Source organism: Typopeltis vanoorti, chromosome 16, assembly GCF_054136105.1.
Source record: "Typopeltis vanoorti isolate ZY-2024b chromosome 16, IOZ_Tvanoo_1.0, whole genome shotgun sequence".
NCBI lineage: Eukaryota > Metazoa > Arthropoda > Arachnida > Uropygi > Thelyphonidae > Typopeltis > Typopeltis vanoorti.
Genome location: NC_143564.1, coordinates 113515304 through 113540891, shown reverse-complemented (window position 1 = coordinate 113540891; position 25588 = coordinate 113515304). Strand labels below are relative to the sequence as shown.

At 35.8% G+C, this 25588-nt stretch overlaps 1 protein-coding gene across 1 annotated transcript in view; it reads left to right on the top strand.

Annotated features, from left to right (window-relative positions):
- Positions 1 to 25588, top strand: part of ATP8A (ATPase phospholipid transporting 8A1) — a 1088708-nt gene that overhangs the window by 261235 nt on the left and 801885 nt on the right. The window contains exon 10 of the mRNA XM_090406292.1: positions 20835 to 20875. Coding sequence (XP_090262418.1) covers positions 20835 to 20875 — 41 coding nt within the window. The remainder of the gene's footprint in view (positions 1 to 20834; positions 20876 to 25588) is intronic.

Genomic DNA, 25588 nt, shown 5'->3' with positions numbered 1-25588 from the left:
AGCGAAATATCAGCAAATAAATTAATAAATATTATTTTCTTATCATTCTGTGTTGTCATCAGTGCTGTTGAAAATAAATAACATCTACTGTGAACACATAATAAGCCTTTCCACACATCTGTATCTTAAATTGTAATGGTCAGCAATGCACCCATGCGTGCATCTATACATGATTAATCGTGTTTGTGTAGTTGTCTCATCGATGTGGAGTTCCACTAATGGCTAAAAATAAATATAGAACCAATTTCACGAAACTAACTTCTTCCCTTTATAATTATTCGTGTTTGAAGGAAATATTATAAGTTCTCCCTTAATTGCCTTTGTCTGAGAAGGGTAGTACACCGGTACTACCCTTCTCAGACAAAGGTACTACCTACCCTTCTATCCTACTAAGAAAGGAATATGCAGGTTGAAAGTATGGGAAACACTGCTCTAGACCATTGGTTTTCAAGTGCTGCCACCAGGCATGTAAATATCAAAAATTTTTATTTATTAAATTTCAACATTAAAAAAAAAATTCATATACAGTAAAATATGTGAAATTTCAAAAAAAAAAAAAAAAAAAAAATCAAGATTTAATGATATGAGGCATTATTGTTCATTCAGATTACTGGATTTTAATAATCAAACTGGATTTATTTTAAATACTGAGATTTTTTGCCAATATCTGTCGACTCTTCTTTATGGGCATTTATTGATAATTTCTAGGTTATGTTACCTTTTCTTCTCTCATCTTATTTTCACTGGGTGTATATTATAATGAAAATTGAATACTTACAAGCAGCAAAGGTGATTGGAGTTTTATAGTAATTTTTCTTGTTTGTGAACGTGTTGCTTCACTAATATACAGTAATCCCTCGATTAATGTGCCCCCGATTAGTGCATCATTTTTTTCCGATACCCAAATTCAATTATTACGCCTATATACATCTTAAAAATAAATGTTACAAATTTAAAAAATTTTTTATCTATACATTTTTATGGCTAATTATTTTATAAAATCACTCACTAGAATGAAATAATTTAGTTACCGATTTAAAACATTTTACAAAGTTATTTTTAATGGCATACTTCCATGAATGCTATGTATACTATATTCAAAATTTTTACCGTCACAATTTTTGTTGTCTGCTATAGTACGCCCACAGATTCGAGACCCTTCAACACTTCTGTGCATGTCACAAAAAGGAGAATCCATTTCGATAATAGGGTAATCAATCCGTCTTCTGGTATGAGTTGTTTATTATTGCAAGTTGGAAAATTAACTTCTCTTTTATGATCATTGTAGTTTTTAAAGTGGTAACTATTTTGCTTGTATAAAAGTTGGGAAATTTTATTTATAAAGCACGTGATTTTGCGTGTTGGCAACCAATTCTACGTCCTTCATTTCTTTCTCCCCATCAATGATAACATCCAAGAGTTAATTAAATATCATTCTGAAGAATTGAGTGATTCTGACCTGCTAAATTTATATGCACAGCGGGAAGATCCCGAAGAATATGAAGAAAATTTAACTACTGATAGTCAGCCAAAAGAGATTTCACAGAAACAATTTGAAAATATTTTTCGTACAATCAAAGTTTTTAAGCAGCAATGCTTAGAGGCTGACTCTGATGAAGAGAGAAGCTGTAAAATTTGCAGAAGAGTAGAAGAGGCCATGCCTTCGGTTGTATGAAAAAAAAAGAAACAAAATGTCTGCCAAACTACGTTAGCTCAATTTTTTGTTAAGAAGTAGAATAATAAATTTATATTCTGAATATGTTTTATTGTCTTTCAGCTTCATAGTTTTCCTTTAACTAGACCCTGAGACATACCCTAATTCTTTTATAAAAAAATTAGGGGTTAAAAAAGAAATCCGAGGAACGAATTATACATTTTCCCGTAGGTTATTATATTCATTTAGTGCGTTTTAGGTTAATGCGCACTTCGAGGGCTTGCTGTACTTGTATTTGTTTATTTATTTTTATATGTTTCTATTCCTTATTAATAATTTCATTGTAGATATAAGAAAACTTTTGGTAAGAAAAGAACAGAAGATGAAAATTGAGAAACTGCAGTGGCCACAAGTACTGAAAAATGATACATTTCGCAGAAGCATTCAAACAAAATCGAAATTTTTGAGTAGGAAAAAGAACTTTCATCAAGAGTGGGTAAAAATGTACTTACCATATATGTCAGCGTATAAGACGAGGCCTAAATTTTAGGCTATTTTTAGGTTTTAAGCTTATGTCGGTTGTATAAGCTTAAACCCCCCCCAATTTCTTCTTTCTTGTGTTAATGCAACATTAGGTATTGTTGTTATATCCGTTATTTTTTTACATAGCATAGATTTAGTATTTATGCAAATTACCCTAATTAAAAGTGATTAGCTCCTTTAATTATTAATTTTGCATTTTTTTAAATTTTAGGATTATTAAAATTGTTATCATTTAAAATCATGGAACCAACAACAAAATGAAGACAGTTTGAAGCTCGATTTAAAATAAGGGTAATTGAAATGGCAAAGCAAACTAATAACTGTGCTGCTGCAAGAAAGTTTGACATAACCGAGAGGATGGTAAGAGAATGGAGTAATCTATGCATGCTGCATCACTTGATATGTTGTGCAATTTTGTGATCAAAGCATGGAATAAAGTAAAAGTAGAGACTGTAATAAAATCATTTAAAAAGTGTGGTATATCTAATCTCATGGATGGTATGGAAGATGATCTGTTGTGGGACACTGATGACGATGAAAACAAAATCAATTCACTGGATTTGAACTGAGTTCCATACGACGATCATTTAAACAATGAATCTGAAGAACTATTTTTAACAGAAGAAGAAAATTAACATGAAAATTGAGGTTAATAATTATTATTTTTTTTTTTTTTTAGACTTACATCTATTGTAATATTTTAAATAAATTTATTTAACAAAAAATTAATCTGATTTGTTTATAAACACTGGCTATTTTCTTGGATGAACTACCTAAATGTTCATCCAAGAAATTAAGTTTCCCTTTTTACACTCGCCATATAAGACGACCCATGATTTTGAGGACTTTTCTGTAGTATTTGAGAGTTGTCTTATATGCCGACATATACGGTAATTATATTAAATTAAAACAATAAAGATGATATAGCCAATGCCATTTATACAGTTTGTATAATGATTTTTCATTAAAATAGCCACCTCCACATTTATGCCAAACATCGAAAATTTTAAGAAGGATACAGCTTCTCAAAGGAAGCAAACACATTTCATGTATCCTAAATTATGTTTAGAATCTATGAAAGTGAATTTTTTTTTATGTGAAAATATCACAGACTTTTACGAAGGTGAATTTTTTGAAATCGGTTGTTTTGGCCACAGAGCCTGAATATGGAATATTTTAAAATGTGGCTCTCAGTAATGATTCAACTCAGTGACGAATTAAGGAATTAGGTGTGTTTATAAACGAAGTAAGGGCGTCGATAAATAAGAGTCCTTTTTATAGTTTATGCTTAGATGGAAGTAACGATATAACAAAAACTAGTCAAAGCCTGGTATGTGAGAGATACTTTGACACTGATAAAACTAAATTTGTTGAAAAGTTATGTCTCACTTCATTAAGAGAACGTCCCAGTGAAGTGAACATTTATAATGCAATTAAAGATTTTTTTTTTTTAATGTAATATATCCGCAGATAATTTGTGCTGTAACTGCTGATGAAACAACAGTAATGAAAAGTGAAAGAAATGGTATGTATAGTTTAATAAAATCTTCCAATGAAATTTTTTCACTTGCAATGTATTGTTCATCAAGAGGTGCTCATCAGCAAAGCTGTAATTGACAATTCCAAAGGTTGTAACTGCATTCAACATAAGTAGTGTTATGCAAGAATAATAAAGATGAAAAGTATATTCTAGTACTCAATTATAATCGCATAATATAGTTAAGTTTTTGACGCTAGTGCTAAGCCTCTTTGTGAACTGTGTGAAACTGTTTTAAGGGCACTGGAACCTAATCAAACATTTAGTGGAAAAAGTGTTGTGCATGGCTTAATATTATTTTTAAACAACTTTTCACCAAGATTGAGTTCCATAAATAATCAATTACAAGCAAATAACTTGACAATTATTGATGCAAGATTTATAATTGATAAACTTAAAAATATCACAAATGATCATTGAGGATACAAATGATTCTGAGATTTAGTGGAGAGTTCCAACCATGTGCTTCAGGCTATCTTAAATTAAATTTTTAGTGCATAGTTTTGCAGGTGAATGCAATCATGTCATCAACCTGATGCAGCCCTAATATGTATATATGTCAAGCTGAGAGTGATGTTTCCTTCTTTAAGCAGTTTTATAAATGTTTGAACAAATATTAAAAATAAAATTATCGACTATTTAAAATCTTTAAACGCTGAACTGAATGCAAGATTTCAAGAACTTGATTTTTTTTTTTTTTTTTTTTTTACATCTATTTCTTTCATTACATCTCCTTTCCCAGAAATAGATATGAAAAAGTTTGAATCGTTGCACAACAGACTGTCCTTATTTTTTGCTATTTCAATTCTTTATGGACAAATGTGAAATTTCCCTTTTTGGAAACTCCTAATGATAATAGAGGGAAAATATTTTTCAAAGATAAAAACTCAACAATGGTATCATTTTAGATGGACTACTATAAAAATTCAAGATATGAAGAATTAGTTACAGTATCAATATCCTCAACAACAGTTTACTGTGAGCAAGCTTTAATACATTGCATTTTATTAAAAATAAATATCGCAACCAATTAACAAACGAGAACTTGATGGCAGCAGCGAGACTAGCCTAGCATTGGAAGATAGAAGTGAAAGAGAATTTTCTTTTGAAAAATTATTAAAGTAAATAAATATAGTTTAGTATATTAAACTAAAAACACGTTTGCTTTTCATAGAAATATGTTTTGGAATATAATGTTCATTCGTGTTTCTTTGTTTCATTTACTATTTTATTTTAATAAAGATACATGTTTTGGATTTATATGGTTTTGTTGCATTTACTTATTTTTTACATGTTTATTGATCTTTGTTACTATACATTAGCTTACCTGAAACTTAAAAATCATAAGATTTTTTACTATGTAACCTATTAATTAATAATAGAGATTCTATAAGTTTTTTTTTTTTTTTTTTTTTTTGTAACTATTCATTTATATACCAACAGAAAATTTGTAAACTTAAATACCACATAATGGCATTTGACTACCTATACTTATTTTTTAATTGGTTTTTATACTTGCAGTTTAATAGCAGATTGTTAACACCAGTTGTCATTTTACATGTTATTGCTCTACAAAACTCAAAAATATATACATTTCTCAGCTGATTTCAGGATCATATAACTTACTGTTAGTTATAGTTCTTACAAAAACTTGAGGAAATTTATTATTTCCATGTAACATGCATATAAATACCACCTATCATTGTTGTTGTTGTTATTATTATTATTACCCCAAGACCTCAAGGAGTCAAAGACTCATTTGGGAGGTCCTTTTATCACACACAACTCATCATACCATGTCTTAAATATACTCAAACTCCTTGCAGACACCATATTCTCTGGCAAGGTATTCCAGTCATTTAAAACTCTGCACAAATTATAACAACTCCTTACCAACGTGTAGGTTTCTATCATATCTCCCCTCTTCCTCCTATTCACCAGACTCTGCAAATTACATCTTCTCAATCTTTCCTCATACGCGACATTCCAGAGGTCAGAAACTACCTTAGTCAGTCGCCTTTTTACCCTTTCCAACATCTCTTCATCCTTCTGAAAACCAGGTGACCAAATCTGGGGGCACAATAGTCCATGTGTGGTCTAATCAAAGCCTCATACAATGGAACAGGAATCTTCCTACTTCTACAAGTCAGTGTCCTCTGCATCATTACCAGAAGCCTTTGTGTTGTCTTCACAATTTTGGCTATGTGTCCCCTAAATTTCAGATCCTTTTCCACTATCACCTCCAGATCTCTTATTTCCTCCACCTCCAACAATATATCCTCACCAAACATAAATTCTGCATCCCATCTTTGTTTTCCAAATTTTAAAACCTTAAATTTTGCAACATTGAACTCATATGCCCATTTCCGTGCCCAATCACTCGATTTATTTAAGTTTTCTTGTAATGCCACAACATCTTCACTACTCTTCATGGTAATATATTTATAATATACTTGGTATTATACTATACTAATATATAATAATATACTTGGATTTCTTTGCGAAATCCAAGTATATTACTGTGTATCCTTCTACCCTGTCCAAGGAAGCAATTACTTTATTGTAATAACTAAGTAGATTACTAAAACATGACCTGCCTTAAGCAAATCCATGCTGTCCATCAAAGATAATACCATTGTTGTCAACCCAATTCTGGATCCTAGTTCTCACAAGCTTCTCCAACAACTTAACTACAACACCTGACACTATAGCGTGATGCTTGAGTTCTATCACCTCCTTTATGAAGTGGCACAATCTTGCTCTCCTTCCTTTCCTTAGGAATTTGACCCAGTGCAAGACTCGTACTAAAAAAAATATTTCAAGGCTAGCGTCAACTCCCTGGCACATTCCTTCAGAATACGTGATGATATATTATCAAGTCCCACAGTCTTATTTACATGTAGTTTGCTCAACACCCCATACACTTCTTGCTCACTTACAGTCAGTCTCTCCTCCCCATCATCAACTGCTCTCAATCTCTCCATGAAGTTGCATTCACAAGATTGAAAGACCTTTATGAACTGCTCATTTAGTATCTCAATCACACATTTTGCAACAGCTGTTTTTATACCATTTTCTCCAATCAATGTCATCCTTCCATAATCATTTTTTCTTTTGCTGGCTACATATAGAAAGAACTCCTTAGGATTATTTTTGGCTTCATTAGCTAACTACTGTTCATACCTCACTTTAACTACCCTCACCAACCAAGTCACCCTCCTTGCCTGGTCTTTGTAGACCTAATGGAATTGGTTATTTCCACTTCTCTTATGCTGCCTCGACAATGCCCTTTTTCTCTGTATCGCATGCTTAATCTCTTTATTCATCCATCTCACACCTACCTTATTTAACCTTCTCACCCTTGGAATACATTTAGACATTTCATCAACTAGATAGTTTTTGAAAATCCCCCAAGCTGCATTGATCTGTTTTCCAGCTAACTCCTCATTCCATGCTACACCTGCAAGTCCTGAAGATATTTTCAGGCGCAAACAAACTTTGTTCCTCACACTTGGATAAAGGATTAAACTAAATTTATTATAGTCTAACCAAGTGAAAAATAAACTTTCAACATTCAGGATACAGTTGATGTTTTCAATGTTTCTGCCTATTTTCATTGTGTTTGTCTTTTTATTGCCAATTTTCATACCAGATTTATTACAACAGTTATTCAATTTAGTCAGGGAATCTTACAGACTTGTGCTGGATTTATTCAGAAGTATAACATCATCTGCATAAAGTAAAGAGTTAATATTCACGTTACCAGGTTTGATATTAGATTATCATTTGATATCAGTGTATAAAATGTGCATCCTTGTCGCATACCTGGTTTAAAATCAAACCATCTTCCTGTACTTCACTTCTAACTGCTGATTTACAACTGAAATAAAGACTATGCACAGGAAAACCTCACTTAACGCGAATTCGTTATCTTCAATAATCAGTTAGCACAATTGGGTAAGATGATACTATTTCCTGCTTTAAGTGAGTGATTAATTAGTTAATGTGATTTTTTATGTTATGCGAAATTTTACGTTAAGTGAAATTTTTTGTTGCCAATTTGCAGCAAGTGGAAAAGCTGGAATCATTAATAGACATGAATGTGGCACTAGTAATACAATGATTGTGAGAGACGTGGGATACAGCGAGTCTACAGTTTGGACTATTAAATAAGAGCAAAAAATATAAAGAACAAGAAAAAGTTGCTACTGCTTCTTTAAGCATGCAGATCCCCAAAATAGAAGCCATTTAATGATCGAGATGGAGCTTCTTCTATCACTCTGAATTGAGGATTATAACCAAAAAAGAATACCCCTTAGTACGGGGAATATTTAGGCAAAAGCTGTCAGTATTTTTACCTCATAGAAAGAAACCAAATTTCAAGAGGAATGTGGAAGCTTTACTGCAAGTTTAGGATGGTTTCACCTTTTTTTTAACAAAACCAAACTGGACTGCATAATGTAAGAATAACTAAGGAATCTGCTAGTGCTGATAAAGATTCAGCGGCCAAGTTTCTTGAAGAATTGCAAAGGATAAAATCAAATGTTTAGACATTAAATAAAAATTTAAGCAATTGATTTTTATTAACTTTGATGATTTTATCCTCTAATATGGCTTATTCTTTTTTTTTTTTTTTCAAAACTTACTCTAACTGATGGATGAGTTATAATTATTCCTATTGTTTATTGCATTCACTTAATGTCATTTCACTTAGTGTGCATTAATTGATGGATTAATTAATCATGTTAAATGAGTTTTCCTGTATTGCTTGATATAATGTCCATTTACATCATATAACTGGAGCATTTTGAACAGCTTTCTCCTGGCATCTTGTCATATGTCTTTCCCAGATCTACAAAAATTAAAATTAAATATAGATTCTTGTTATATTCTCATGATTTCTCAACTATTTGTCTTAAAGCAAAAATCTGATCCTGACAACCTCTGTTTGGCCTGAAACTAGCTTGTTTTTCTCCAAGCTTCTCCTCCACAATTTTTCTTAACCGCATCTCAAGAATACTTGCATAAATCTTATCAGGAATACTCGGTAGAGAAATTCCTCTGCAATTCTCACATTCAGCTTTATTCCCTTTTTATAGATGGGTACTATGAGTGCTCTACTCGTCATCTGGAATTCATCTCTCTGACCAGACCTTCTGAATTATGCAGGTAGAAGTTTTTTCCACTTTTTTTTTTAATATATTTTTTATTTTTATGTTTGGCCCATACACAGGAGGTTGGTTGGTCAACCTATAGTACATTAGTACCGTGGGTAGTGGGTTCGAAAAGGAAGAATTTGTTTAATTTCATTTGAATGACTTTAAATTGTATTCCTTGAGAAACACAGCAGGTGGGAGACTGTTCCACAGTGCAGCAGCTGCAGGGATGAAGGAAGAGGGAAAAGAAACTTGTTCTGTTTGTTTCTAGGTGTACTGTGAAGGGATGTTGTACAGCAACTGCACGTGTGCCAATGAGCTTAGTACTGAACGGAGGAATTATTGATGTTATTTCAGATGAGCATTTCCCATGGAAATATTTGTAGAATATACATACTGCAGAGACCATATGTTTGTGTGAAAGTGGGGGAAGAGAGTTGGTAAGGGATGGATCATTGATAAGTCTAATTGCTCTCCTCTGTATTGAGTCAAGCATTTTGAGAGAGCTTTTAGGGGCCCCACTCCATATGTGGGAGCATTATTCAATAGCTGGGTGGATTTGTGATTTGTATAATGTTAATAGCTGTTTAGTGGTGAAGTAATGTCTTGAGCGAAAGAGAAATCCTAGTTTTTTTGAGGCTGAGGATGCAATTTTTGTGATATGTTTATGCCAGGAAAAGTTTGATGTGAGGGTGATTCCAAGAAGCAAGATCTCAAACTGTCTGGAAATTTGGGTATCGTCAAAAAGGATACTGAGAAAAAAATGGTTCTTTTTTATGGGAAATAGTACAGAACTGGGTTTTATTGGCGGTGAAATTTATAAGGTTATCCGAACCCCATTGTAGGATATGACTTGGAGATCGGAGTTGAGTGTGGTGGTGGTTGATGTTCTGTAGGTTGAGGTGAGTTGTGTGGGGTAGGGCTTATCAAATGCAAGCGAGGAGTGTAGTGTTCTGTCGTCTGCAAAACTGTGTATTGGATTGGAGGTCAATTGCAGTAGGTCATTGATATATATAGCAGGAAGAGGGTTGGTGAGAGGACAGAATCTTGTGGGACCCCAGCATTAATTGAGTGGTGAGAGAATAGGGAGCTGTCTACCATCACACACGGTGTGCATCCAGACAGAAAGCTGGCAATCCAACTTCAGAAGTCCTGAGTCAGACCATGATGGTAGTTTGCCTAGTAGGCCTTTGTGCTAGACCCAGTCAAAGGCTTTGGTGATATCTAGTGCAATCACTTGAGATTTGCCAAACCTCTCCATAACATTTATCCAGAAATGGGTGGCGTATGCGAGTAGATCTCCTGTTAATCAGCAGTGGCAGAAGCCATACTGGTGGTCATTTATTTGGTGAGTGTCTTCAAGATAATGTAGGAGTTGGGAATTAATGATTTTTTCCATTACTTTTGACAGGACTGAGATAAGCGAGATAGGGCGGTAATTGGATGGCAGTGACTTGTCACCCTTCTTGGGAATGGGCTGAATATAGGCCAATTTCCAGTTTGTGGGATAGATTCCAGTGGAATAAGAGAGTATATATAGGTGGCATAGGATAGGGGTCAGTTCTGGAGCACAATCTTTCAGAAGAATTCTGGGAATGCCATCAGGGTCAGAAGACTTTCTTTGTGTCTAATTTGGATGGTATTTTTCTGATCTCATCCTGGCAAAAGGATATAGGGGAGCATTGTATGTTGGGTGTCTGGAATGGTTGGGGAACATTTACCATCGTTAGTTATGCATATAACTAACAATGCATTTGAAGCAAATGCATGCATTTGAATTTCTTGCTTCATACTTTGCATGCATGATTCAAATGCATGCAAAGTATGAAGCCAGAAGATTGGCTTTTTTTCTGTGGGTGATGATGCAGTCTTTTTCTGTGGGTGATGAACAAAACATCACCTAATAGACAGGAAAAACATAAGCATAGGAACATGGAATGTAAGAATTCTCCAGGAAGGAGCATTGGAAATACTACTGCATGAATTAGATAACTACCGATGGGAAGTGATTGGACTCTGCAAAACCAGATGGACTGGAAAAGGTGAATTCCACCATGGACAGTACAAAATCTTAACTTCAGGCAGGGAGGATAACAAACACCAAGGAGGAGTAGCACTTATATTAAAACCAAAGGCTTAAAACTCTCTGTTGTCCTACAATCCTATCTCACCTAGGGTAATTAAAGCAAGATTTAAAACATCAACCGAATCACTAACTATTATTCAAGTATACTCGCCAACTTCGACATCATCAGAAGAAGACATTGAGGAGTTCTATGTAGATTTGCAAAAAGCACTACAGCAGACATCGTCAAGATCTCATTGTAATGGAGGACTTAAATGCAAAAGTATGCAAAGACTGGGATACCTGGCCAAGCGCAATTGGAAAGTTCAGTTATGGAAAAAGTAATGAACGTGGCGAAAGACTGCTAAACCTCTGCTCAAATAATAGACTAACAATAACCAACACTCTCTTTAACCATCCAAAACCCCAAAGAAAATGGACATGGATATCACCTGACAGACAAATCAAGAATGTGATAGACTATATTATTGTAAATCAAAGATGGAAATCAAGTATCCTAAACTGCAGATCCTCCTTTGCAGATTGTGGATCAGACCATAAGCTAGTATTAGCAAACCTAAGAATACAGTTAAAATCTAGAAGCACTTTTAGAGTCAAAAGAAGACTGAATGTAAAAAAGCTACAAGACAACAATATTCTAAGAAAATATCAACTAGAACTAGATAAAAACCTGATGGAACTACCAAAACCGAATATAAACTTCGAAGAACACTGATGCAAATTAAAGGGAATAATATTAAATTCGGCAGAAAAAACAATAGATTACATAGAAAGAGAAAGTAAAAAGGATTGAATCTTGAATGAAGTAAAAAGGGTTAAACGACTAAAGGAAAGCATGAAACTATAACAGAAATGAATATAATAGATTAACCAGAGAAATTAGAAAACTAGTTAAAAGAGACAAGATTAACTGGTTAGAAGAAAAATGCAAAATGGCAGAAAAGCTATCAAATGAAAATAACCTTCATGGATTATATAAACAAATAGGCCAAGTTAGTAAGACATGGACAACAAAAATTATAATGATCAAAAACAAAGAGGGACAACTAAATGAAAGTAAAACAAAAAGAATGGCCAGATGAGAAGAATACTTCAAAGATTTATATAATAAAAACAGCTCACAGGATATTACGATTCCAGCCACTGAAATGGAAGAGGAAACAAATATATTTACCAAAGAAATAATAGCACACAGCATAGAAAAACTCAAAACTAGGAAAGCACCTGGCATTGATCAAACACATGCAGAATTCTTAAAAGCAGGAAAGGAACAACTTTTGGAACCATTAAAAACATTATTTGAAAGGATCTACAAAAACGAAGCAGTGCCTACTGATTGGACCAAATCAGTCATCACTCTTATATACAAAAAAGGAGATAAAAAAGAATGCAATAATTACAGAGGCATTAGCCTCCTCGGTATTCCAAGTAAGGTTTTTATGAAAGTACACCAAAAACAAATTAAGCCATATATAGAACTGGTACTAGGAGAAGAACAAGCTGGTGTTTCAGACCAGGGCGAAGCAAAATTGATCAACTATTCACCTTAAGACAGCTAATAGAAAAGACACTAGAGTACAATCAAAGTTACTACATAAATTTCATAGACTTTCGTCAGGCATTTGATTCAATCCGTAGAAGAGAACTATGGAAGACTTTGAAATTCCCAACGAAACCATAAGAATAATAATCTATATGAGAAATCTGAAAGTTCAGTACGAATGGAGGACATCTTAACCAACTGGTTCCACACAGAGAGCGGAGTAAGACAGGGATGCAATCTGTCACTAGACCTGTTCAATCTTACACTGGAAGAAGCAACCAATAAAGGCTTAAAGAATGAAGACTCCTGAATCAAAATATATTGGAAAAATGTGAGAAAATTAAAGTTTGCAGACGACATTGCATTACTTGCAAGCACAGAAGAAAATCTGCAGCGAATTTCTGATAAAATAAAGGAGGAGTGTATAAAATCTGGATTAAACATAAATATAGACAAAATAAAAATTATGCAAATAGGAAAAAAAAGCACCACTCTGAAAATTGATATTGATAGTAAGAATCTAGAGCAGGTAGAAAACTTCACCTACCTTGGAGGAGTTATTGAGTATAATGGTGAAATTATAAAAGATATAAACAGACGAATCAGTCAAGCATTCCAAACTTTTGGATGACTTAATAAAATATGGAAGTCAAGAGACATCAAACAAGTAACAAAAGTAAGAATCTATGAAAAATGGTCCTCCCAATACTCCTATGGAAGTGAATGCTAGAATCTCAAAAAGGCTGAAGAGAAAAAATTATTAGTTAATGAAATGGGTTGGCTAAGAAGATTACTTGGAGTATCTCTGCTGGATCGACTAAGAAACGAAGATGTAAGGAAACGACTAAAACAAGAAATAACAATAATAGACAAAATCCAAGAAAGAAGACTGCGATGGTTTGGCCATGTGATCAGAATGGGAACTGAAAGACTACCATCTAAAGCCCTGAATACAGCAGTGGAAGGTAAAAGATCCAAAAGATGGCCCAGAATTAGATGGATAGACACAATAAAAGAGGACCTGAAAACCAAATCACAACGAGTGACACCAAACTGGACAGAATTGTTCGGACTCTCCCGGGACAGACAGAAGTGAAAAGAGTTCATTTGGCCTCATCATCATCCACATAGATGATGGAAGAGAGAGGAAGATAATGCAGTAGAGCCATCTGGGTATGATAGGGGTGGGAATAGTGTTGGATTACACCCAATTGCTTTGACGAGAGACCAAAAGGCTCGGCTGCCGTTTGGACAGGCAGCTAGTTTCTTCCTTTTTGCTCTTTCGAACTCTGTTTTGGAAGTGTTGATTGTTTTTTTCGCATCTATTACTGGCTTCGGTGTAAGCTTTGAAAGAGGATGACGTTCTTGATTTCAGCCAGTTGTGGTATGTCTGGTGTTTCATCTCTACAGCCTTGGCACATCTTTTGGAGAACCAGGGTTTCGTTAGGGAATGTCAGTTCAGAGTGCTGTTTGGAATGTATGTATTCATGCCAGTGAGGATTACTTTCGTAATAAGCTTGGTGCATATTTTTCGGTTGGAAGGCCGGAAGCAATAGTCCAACCATGGGAATGTGACATAGAAGTTGTGGAGGCTGTCCCACTTGGCGCTGTTATAGTGCTAAACTACTCTTGTATGGGAGTATCTGTGTAAATGTTGTTGCATGGGGGAGGAGATGAGCACTAGGTTGTGGTCCAAATTGCCCAGGCTGCTCACTACTTTCACTGTGTATTTGGAGGGCTCATTGGTGAGGAAGAGATCTAGGGTGTTTGTGGAGTGGTTTTGGGTTATCTGGTATTCTCGTTGGCATCTGGACAAGTTGTGTAAGGATGTTAGTGATGGCAAATGTTTCAGCATCTCTGCCTGCAAGATCTGTACAAAACTACAGGAGGAAAGCCAGCTAGTATTGTGGATTAAAATCTCCTAGAAGGATGATTTTGCTGTTGGGAAAGTGGGATTGGAGAAAGTCGATTTTTAGGGAGAGGAAATTAAAGAGATCAGAGTTTGTGGTTGGTTGTGTTGGGGGAGCGATAGAGACAGCAGATGAATTGGACTGAGTGGGGAAGGGATATTTTCAACCAAAGAAGGTCAAAGTTGGGTGCACTCTGGCAAGGTATGTCAGAGCGGATGTATGCACAGACACTACCCTTAGGACGAAAGTTTTTAAAGAGTGAATAGTTTGGAAGGTTGATATAAGTGGTGCTGGGGGGGGATTTGAGTTTCTGCCAGGAAGAGTAGGTGGGGTTTGGTAGACTGTAGGTGGTAGTGGACACTATTCAGGTTGGAGTTTAGGCCAACGATGTTGATGTGGATGTGTAGGGTTTTGTGAGTCATATGTTGGACTGCATGGGTCTTGCACATTTCCTATGCGGTGCCTGCATGCTGGTCTCCATGGTGGCTGCTAATGGCATCACTTGGTTTTTTCACCATTTTATCTTGTCTGTAATCGATGGTCCAATTGTTGTCATAATTTTGACTTTTTTCTTCGAGTTGTCTTCGATGAAAAATGTCTTTGAAGCTGGCATCTTTGTTCCCTTTGTGCAGATGATAAGTCTGGTTGTGCACATATATGCACGATTGGGGACAGGTGTCTTTGAACTTGTTGTCGATTGCTGTTATTATTTTTGATATGCTTGTCAGCGTGTTGCAAGTCACTTTTAGTAGGTGCGAAAAGTTTGTTGCGTTCTTCCTTTTATTTATAGGCCCGAAACAATGGCACCTGACGATATTCTTAGGATTGATGTTGCATTCTTCAGCTAGTTTGTTGATGTCCACTTGTAATGATTTTCTGTTTTCCATCGGGAAGTTCAAAGTGATGCCATTGAGTTTTTTGTGTTTAGCCTCCATCAAGTTGTTTACCGTTGATGCGATTAGATCGCAAAGTTCTTTCGCTGGCGAAGTAGAGCTTGCGTTACGCTGGTTTTCAATGTGTTCTAGCTTAGCTTCGACTGCACATATTTTGGAGGTAAAAGTGTCATTTAAGGCATTGATGTGCTGTTCGAGGTTTTCGACACGTTTACCTATTTTCAGAAGTTGATATACTGAAGGGGGGGGTGGCACATCGAACAGAAGAATGGCTGGTTGTTCTTCTGTTCGATGTGCCCCCCCCCCCCGTGCAAAAACTTCGTGCAGGAAGCTTGCAGCCAGTGGCAACAGAACCTCGCAGAATATGCCTTTTTTCTGTCTGTGACACCAGTTTTGCAGCTGCAGCACATAATAGGTTTGTTGGCAGCGATCGGCAGCACTGTGCTGACGAGACACGTGGTGCTCGTTCGTCATTGGGCTTTTGCTGCCGCCATCCTTGCTGCATACGGTAGACATTGTGAGCGCTTACACATGACTGATTTAGAATTGGAAATTCCACTTGGTTATACTATAAATTAAAGATACCAAGAAATTATATGCTTGGTTTAATCCTTTATCCTAGTGTAAGCAAACAAAATTTTCGCTGAACTATTTTCAGGACTGCGGCAACTTATAATAACCAAGTGGATAAACTTCTAACAACAATCTCAAGGTGATGTGCTTTGCATTATGGGATACTAAGGCGAGTGATGTGAAGGTCATTAGTTTTTTTATACGAGTTGCCCCAGTCCTGAAATAGTTCAGGCACAAACTTGTTTGCTTACACTTGGATAAAGAATTAAACCAAGTATATAATTTCTTGGTATCTTTACTTTATAGTATAAACAAGTGGAAAAACTTCCAACAACTTTCTCTAATCCGGAGTATCTTAATAATAAGGTGTGACACCTTTTGGGAACTCGTATATTAAAGTATGACTTGTACATTACTTCAACCTTACTATCACCTGCCCACTGAACCAACTCATCTCAGTATGTTTGGCACTGCTAACATCCTGGATATAGCTATCCTGCAGGATATCAAACTTCAATACAGCATCATATCTATGGATGAACTATCATCTGATCACAACCCAATTCTACTACAGCTGGGAAAACAAGAATACCTGTCTCCTCCTTCTCACGGTTACATGGCATGGGAAAGACTGTCAACAGCACTCAAGGATTATATTGAACCTGTTCCTCGCATATGTACAAAAGAAGTAGAAACTGCAGTTACAAATCTCACACAACAAATTAATTCTGCTGTAATGGTAGCTAGCTCCTACAAATCTGCCTGCAAGCCAGATCGTTTGCCTGAAGACATCATGAACTTGATCAGAGACAAAAACAGAGCTAGGAAAAGATTCCGTAACACTTGTGCACCACAAGATAAAACAGCTCTAAACAGGCTAAATGGGGCAGTAAGAGATGCACTCAAAGCTCATAGAGACCAAGTATGGGAAGAAAAGTTAGCCTCTATTTCACCTATTGATCACTCCATCTGGGAACTACTGAAAAATATCAGAAACAAAGACAGATTCCTTCCCCCAATATTCTCTGACCAGGGCCTTTCTCACACAGATGTAGACAAAGCAGAAGTTATAGCAAACAATTTGGAGGAGCAATGCAGGCCTTCGTATGAAAACCTTGACTTTGATCACATATATAAGATTCACAGCAAGGTTTGACACTCACTCAAACTTCCTGACACCATCACTGACCATATTGCACGAACATCACCTGCTGAGCTATATGACATTATTAAAAAATTAAAGAACAAAAAAGCTCCTGGGCCAGACGGCATTACTAATCGGGTGATCAAACATCTGCCCCAAAAAGCAGTAGTGCACCTGACCATAATTATAAATGCAATCCTAAGTCTTCACTATTTTCCTTCCACCTGGAAACTGGCCGATGTCATTCCTATACATAAGCCAGGCAAGGATCCTCACCTTCTTCAAAATTATCGTCCAATCAGTCTCATCTCCAACCTAGGCAAGATTGCAGAGAAGGTCATCCTCGCACGTCTTCAAGCCTCAATAAATGAACTAGACATCCTTCCTAAAGAGCAGTTCGGTTTTCGGCAATACCACAGTACTACTCACCAAATCCACAGAATAGTGGAATACATTACTACCAGCTACAACTGGCGTCAATACACGGGAGCTGTTTTCCTTGACCTATCCAAAGCATTTGGCAAAATATGACATTTTGGATTGTTACATAAATTTATCTCAGCTGGTATCTGAATGAAATTGACACATTTAGTTAGTTCATATCTGCAAAACAGGACCATGCAAGTCAAGATTAACGCTACTACCTCATCTCAGCGACCCATCTTGGCCGGGAGTGCCACAGGGATCACTACTGGCTCCATTGCTGTTCTCTGTATACATATCTGATATCCTGCACAACCCAATGTCATCCATCATGGCCCTGTATGCAGATGACACAGCATTATTAGTCAGATCTCTCTGACCACATTTTGTTACTAGAAAACTTCAAGAAAACCTTCTAAAATTAGAAAGATGGTTCTCCAAATGGAGACTGCAAGTAAATCCCCTAAAAAGTTCAGCTATTCTCTTCACAAAAAGGTCGATATCTCCTGTAGGAGACCTCTTATTATTCAACACCAAAATTCCCTGGCAGATGAAAACAAAATACTTAAGTGTCGTCCTCGACAAAAAATTAACTTTTAATCAACACATCAAAGCTACATGTACAAAGGCATCTAAAGCCATCACTCAGATCTTCCCCCTAATAAACAGAAACAGCAAGCTAAATATCAGAATCAAACTGCTTTTATACCAGCTGACGATTCGTCCTATAGTTACTTATGCTTCTCCAGCCTGGAGCCACACCTCCACTACAAATATTATCAAATTGCAACGTGTTCAGAACAAATGCTTGAGAATGATCCTAAATGCCCCATGGTTCGTCAGAAATCATCAACTTCGCCAAGATACAAATATTCCTTATATCTTCTCCTTCCTACAAACTTTAGCTGCAAAGTTCTTCCTAAAGACGTCCACTCATCCCAATGATCTAGTTCAGCAAGCTGTAGCCTATGAGCCTACGGATACATTCAAACACAAAAGCCATTTTAACTTCCTTTAGTGATGTATAATCTCCATGCTCATTCTGGGTGAGCAAACTGTTCCTAATATTTTCCCTCACTGTGACTGTAACAGACAATGGGAATATGAAAAGCTTTTCGCTTCACCCCTTAAGTCATAAATGTCAATTGTCAGTTACCATCACCTCTGGGTCTGGCTCCTACCAATGAGACCTCAATAAAGGTTGAAACTGGTCTGGGTAGTGTAATGAATGGCAATGCTGTAATGAGCAAATGAGTGGCTCTGCTCGGTGGTAGGGGAGCCTGCCACGATGTAGAGCCAACTGAGTTTCTGATCCTGTAGGTCGCTCATTATTGGGTGATCCGGGGGATTTTCCGAGTTTTGGAAGAGGTATCCCCACACTTAAACTAAGGGAAACTGGTCTGGGTAGTGGCCCTTCCCATAATATATAGAATTATACATACTTGTAAGGATATGTATTTTGCATTATGGGATACTAAGGCAAGTGATGTGAAGTCATTAGCTTCTATATACGAGTTGCCTCAGTCTTGAAAATAGTTCAGGTGCTTGGTATCTTTAATTTATGAATTATGGTGAGAGATCAAAATAGAGCCAACTGAGTCTGATCCTGCGGGTCGCTCATTATTGGGTGATCCGGGGGATTTTACGAGTTTTTGGAAGAGGTATCCACGCACTTAAACATACGGAAACTAGTTTGGGTACTGGCCCTTCCCATAATGTATAGAATTATACATACCTGTAGGGATATGTACTTTGCATTATGGGATACTAAGGCAAGTGATGTGAAGTCATTAGCTTCTATATACGAGTTGCCCCAGTCTTGAAAATAGTTCATCTGCTTGGTATCTTTAATTTATGAATTATGCAGTGTAGCCACTGTAAACCTTTTATACCTCCATATTTTAGTATTTCTTGTAAATATCATCTACTCCAGCAGCCTTTCCACATTTCATGTTTGTGATAACTTTTTCTACTTCAAGTACAGATATATATTTCAGATGGCATTTTTGTTGAGTGTTTTCTACTTCCATGATGTCACTGCTTATTTCATTTAGCAGTCTCTCAAAAGTAATTACTTCATACATCAACAATATCTTTATCCTCAGTTTTCTGAGAATAAAAATGTTGTTGATCTATGGAGTAATCTAACATTCTTAATCTACTCTTGATACTAATATTCACTTGTTTGATCCTGTTATAACATAGAATCTGTGTTGAAGATCATAGGTACAACAGGCAGGACATCCAACATCAGAATTGCAGAACTTAAGGACTATATCTGTTTCCATCACCACAGCCACTCAGAACTTGCTCACCATGCTTTGGACACCCACCATAGAATACCATGGAAGAAAGCCACTCTTCTCCATTGCAGCAAATATAAATATGAAAGACTTTTCCTGGAATCTGTTTCTACTTCCAGGAAAAGTCTTTCATAGATAAAAGAAGAATGTCTTTGAAGAATGTCCCCAACAAATTTGGTTGCATGAAACTGTCCCAAATTTGGGAAGCTCTCATCCTTTATACTTCAGCACAACAGCCAAGGATTCCCAATTTAGCCCACTGGGGTGGGGGCCCTATGTAGGATTTTAGGCTTACTCTCAGTTGATATGCATCATCTTCATTACTTGGTGTAGTGCCTGCATGCAAATATCTTATTATATTTTGTTCCCTGATGATGGCAGTTTGAATTTGCAAAATATTGGAAGTATTAATTAAATTTATTGTTAATTAATATATTAGTCTACATTGTAAATTCCTTAAAAAATAAAGTTACGATGATACAGTTTAAACCGAGTTGAAAGAATCATAAAACCAGGCACAAAATAAGCATGTAGAAAAGTAAGATTCAATCAAATTAGAGACCTAATAAATGATTAAACAATTGGGAAACAGATGCTTTTTAGAAAATTAGCAGTGAAATCTTCATTTTACTGTATTATCATAGTGTTCTCTCTGCTTGTTGAAGTTACTATCCAAGACATAATTGTGTTGAGTGATAATCTTCTAATCATTATTGTGTGTGTTTGTAAGATATATGCATTGTGTACTGTAAGATAATCTGTTATTAATGTATTGTATAGTACATTTTGATTTCCTCTTTGTATTAATGGTGTCATAACATTCTTTTCATTATGTCTGTTATTGCTTATCTCAGAACCCTCTAGTGTTATCTTCTCTGTTTATGTAATTTCATATTTTATCATAATTTCATAATTATGTGTATATAAAAGGTAATTATTTTGAATGGTCTTTCATAAACTGTTTATCGTATTTCTTTAAAAACATTTCTTATTATAGTATTAGTTAATAATAGTAAAAAGGGACTTATGTATTCATTTCTCTTCTCTTCTCTTTTCTTTTATTTTTCAGGGGTGGTGATTTACACTGGTCACGAAACTAAATTGATGATGGTATGTGTGATAAAGCATTTTATATTATTTTTTATATATATATAATAGAAAGTGACCTATTGTTTCATATACTCAGCAGCATTATTACAGAATACCAGAATATATTTGCAAGGTATATGCATCACAGGAATTCTCCAGTCAGTTACCTGCATTTGTTAAGATTATTTTCTATATATCTAGCTTCTGTCCATGAGCACTTATTGTATTTGCTGTTAAATATTGTACCAGTTATCATCATAATGCTAATTACAGGTATAGACTATATTGGTCTGTTCCGGTCTCATTATCCATCCAATATCCTTTTTTGAAGTCTACCCTGCCTTCTCTTTCCAGTTGGCTTATATTTTAGTATTTGCTTAGGATATCGGGTGTCGGTCATTCGGTTTACATGTTCTATCCATTTTTGTTTATAATTGTTTAGGTTTTCTTCTATTGATTTTGTTTTTAGTTCTTTTAAAATGTCTTCATTCCCCTTTTGATCTAATAATGTTTATTTTTCAGTTCTTCTCATAAATCTCATTTCACTTGTTTTTATTCTTTGTTTATCTTGTTTGTTTATTGCCCATATTTCACTGCCATATAATAATATGGGCACTGCTAAAGTATTGTATATTTTCAAGCATGTTTCTTTTTGTACTATATTTGGGTTAAGTGTTCTATTTATTAGGCCTATAATAAATTATAGTAAAAAAGGGATTGGGCTACCAGATATTATTTGTATCTGCAAATAATAGCATATTTATTTTGTTATTCCAGGAAATTAATATACCTTGATTGTGTAAGGTGTTCCACTATGTTAAGATTTCTTTAATGTAAATATTGAATAGTGTTGGAGATAGAGTTTATAGATTGTTTTTCAGACAACTTTTCATTTATTTTTATTTTATTATCTTTGTATTAGGTATATTTATTCTTTGTAATATATCAAACAGTATATATCTTTTTACTTTGTCAAATGCTTTTTCGTAATCTATAAACAAAAGATGAGTTTCTAAATTACATTTTAGAAATTTAATAATTTCTAAAATTTAATATAATAAAATGAAATTTAATAAATTAAATTTTAAATTCCAATATTTGTCATAGAGTATGCGGCCGCAAACGCAGTGAGAAGTCGGAAATGGACAGACACAGCTTTCCAGAGAGACATTTATTGGAGATCATTACAACAAATGCTCAAACGTCCACCCACCAACTTTGATACACGGTGCACAACGGGGAGTAGTGATTGGCGTACCTGCTCGAAAACACCGGGCTTGTTGCGCACATCGCCGGCTGCAACGGACAGTTGGGCTACCAGATCCTCCGCGGACTGCACGGGCATCTCGTACACGATACTCTTCAAATGTCTCCACAGAAAGAAATCGAGACAAGAAAGATCAAGCAATCTGGGGGGCCACGAGATGGGACCACCGCGCTCAATCCATCGGTTCCCAAATGCGGCATTAAGTTGAAATGGGCGGGTGCCCCATCGTGCTGGACCCACATACAGGAGCGGATGGCGACTTGAACATCCTGAAGCAATTCTGGCAAAACATGTTGCAAAAAAATACGGTACGTTCGCCCATCGAGGCGGTCTGGCAGTTGGTAGGTAGGGTCCAATTAAGTAGTCATGCACAATCTCGGCCTAGACATTGATGGCGAACCGCTGCTGGTTCGACTGTGGACGTGTACCATGGGGGTTTTGGGTCACCCACAAAGCGCATTATGGACATTGACTACTCCTTCATGTGAGAAAGTTGATTCATCCGTAAAGAGCACATGAACGGGGAAATCGGGCTGTACGACACTTTGCTGCAGAAACCACTGGGTGAAATCCATGTGCAGGGGATAATCAACAGCTGTCAATGCCTGCACTCGCTGCAAGTGATAGGGGTGTTGCCCTTCTTCATGCAGTACTCGCCAGACACTATTCTGATGTACACCCAGGCTCCGGGCAGCAGATTGCATGCTTGTACCTGGGTTATCTTTCACCATACACAAGATGTCCTCGCTCATAGCTGGTGTTCTGACCGTCCGTTTTCATCCGGCATCATGTCGACTGATGTGGAAGGCAGGTACATTGCGTTGATGTAGCGACTGGTAGTAGAAGTTCTGTGTAGTAGTGGAGACGGAGAGTTGTACAGTGGATGTCCTCCCATGATGAGTCTTCAGACTCTTTGGATGTGTCACGAATAATAATAATAATAATAAAATGAATCACTTTTAAATATTTACTTCTATGATTAGACTGAGAGCTTGGTCAGAAGCAAAACACATGACCAAAGACTAGAGACTGCAGATATGAGAGTCCTGAAAAAGATTAGGGGCATGAACAGATGGCATCAATGGCAATATCATATTAAAAACGAGGATATTAGGAAAGAACTTGACATTGTCAACATCCAGGAATGTGTTAGCAGAGCTAATCTCAGATGGTATGGTCACTTAAACAGAATGGAAGAGGAAAGCTTAGCAAAAAACAAGTGTTCTTTGCCAGGTTGGTAGGAAGAAGACCCAGAGGAAGATCCAGATGTAGGTGGATTAATACAATAAAAAGTGCCTTAGAAGATAGAAATATGAGATCTGATAATGTGGGAGTCTTGACAGGTAACAGACTGATTTGGAGGAAAATTATAGATAGGAAGTTAGTAATGATGTAAATTTTTCATGTAGTACTATCATATCCTGTGTACCCCTTGAGGGTGTATACCAGGAATTTGAGGATGATGATTAGACTGTAGAAATAAAATGCCACTTTTTAAAAATTATTTGTTAAGAAAATGTTACTCGGAAAACTGATTATTTATTAATGTTATGTCATTTGATTTTTATTTTGCATTTTTCTAAGTGCTTGATTGTGTTTTAGATAGTTTTCACCTGTTGTTTTAATCCTTGCGCCAAGTGTAAGCAAACGGAGTTTGCGTGTGCCATACTAAGCTACTTGTTTGTAGAGGCTGTTATTTCACATCAGTTGTTTCAGTATTCCACAATGCACATCACTCTGAGCGACCTGCTACACTGAAATTGTTAAATATAATGTGTTGTTTGTGTTCTTTTTTACAGATAGGGATTGTATGTCCAGTTTCACCAATATGTTTTTTAATTTTAGGCGGTTTAAAAGTGGCATTAAGATTATAATGGTGTAGAATTCTATTTATTTTTTCTGATAACCCTTGGGATAGCTATGGTTTTATTGTAATTCATATTACATGTATTTTTTGATGAAGTTTTGTGAAGAACTTTATTGATTGTATTTTTGCTATAGCCATTATTTATAAATTGATTGCTGATAATTTGTAATTCTTGTTTAAGAGCCTGTTCATTAGAGTAAATTGTTATAGCTCTGTTTTTGAGGACTTAATGATTCCAAATTTTTGTGAAGGGTGGTGAAATGCGTTAGCATGCATATATTGGCCTGTATCTGTAGGCCTGTGGTAGACAGTGAAGGATACACTGCCTGAGGGAAGACTTGTGACCAGTGTATCAGGAAAGGAAGCGAGTTCTGATTTTAAATTTCAGTAGTAAATTGTATGCATTCATGTTGTTTGTTTTGGTGGCCGAGGAAGGTGTTTAACGTTTGGTGGCCATGTGGGCAGATAATGAAAACATCGTCAACATATCTGAGCCGAACTGTAGGTTTTAAAGGAATCTAGAGCATGTTGCTCAAAAGTTTCCAATAAAAGTTAGCAATTGGGAGGGGGGGATAGTGGTGAGTCCATAGCTGTATCTTCTTTTTGTAGGTAAAAATTATTTTGCCACACGAATCGACCAGAATGTGTTATGTGGGCAAAGAGAACCGTAATGTTGGGCAGAAATTTGTTTTGTAAGAGAAGAATTGTGTCACTGATTGGGGCATCTATGAAAATGGCAGAAATGTCAAAACTGACTAATAAATCATCTTTACTGTTATGTTTTTAATTTTGTTTATGAAGCGTTGTGCCTTCTTTATATAGAAGGGGGAATGACCTATCAACTCTTTGAGTATTTTTGGCTAGGTGATAATTTGGGCTGTCTGTATCCTTAACTTTTGGCCAAAGCGGAATATTATGTTTGTTCACTTTGGGAAGACCATATATTCTGGGAGAATGGTAATAATGAGATAATAGTTTTTTAACAGTGTTTAATGGCCAAGAAGTGACACTAAATAATTTCAAGTTTTTTTCCTTATTCCTGATAGTTAGATTATAGTTCACAAGTTGATAAGTGCTGTTATTGGAAACTAGTTGATTCATCTGATAAATGTAAGTTAATTTGTTAAGGATACAGTGGCGTTATCTTTATCCAATTTTGTTACAATTATATCCTGATTAGCTTTTAATGACTTGACTGCTGCTAATTCTGTTTTTGTAAGATTGCTACATATGGCTTTCTTTTTATTCAAAAAATTGTAACAGTTTGGCTGTGGTTCTGTGCAGGGCAACACAAATCCACTCACGACAGGTGAGTTATCAGAGACAAGTGGTGAGTGACTTTTCAGCCTCATTCTAAATGCATTCAAAATATATTATTTTCTTATTTCTTTTAAAATATCATCTCATTGATTGTCGAGTTTTCTATCATGGCTGAGTACCAATGAATTTATTAGAGAAGTTTTATTTTCCGAGAGTTGGAAAAAAAAATTCTGGATCGAAAGCCTTAATTGAAACATTACAGTGCTCCCCTTTTAAAGAATCACAAAAATACTTGCAATTTTAGTTGCTAGTTTCCTCTGAAAGTCATAACATAAAACAG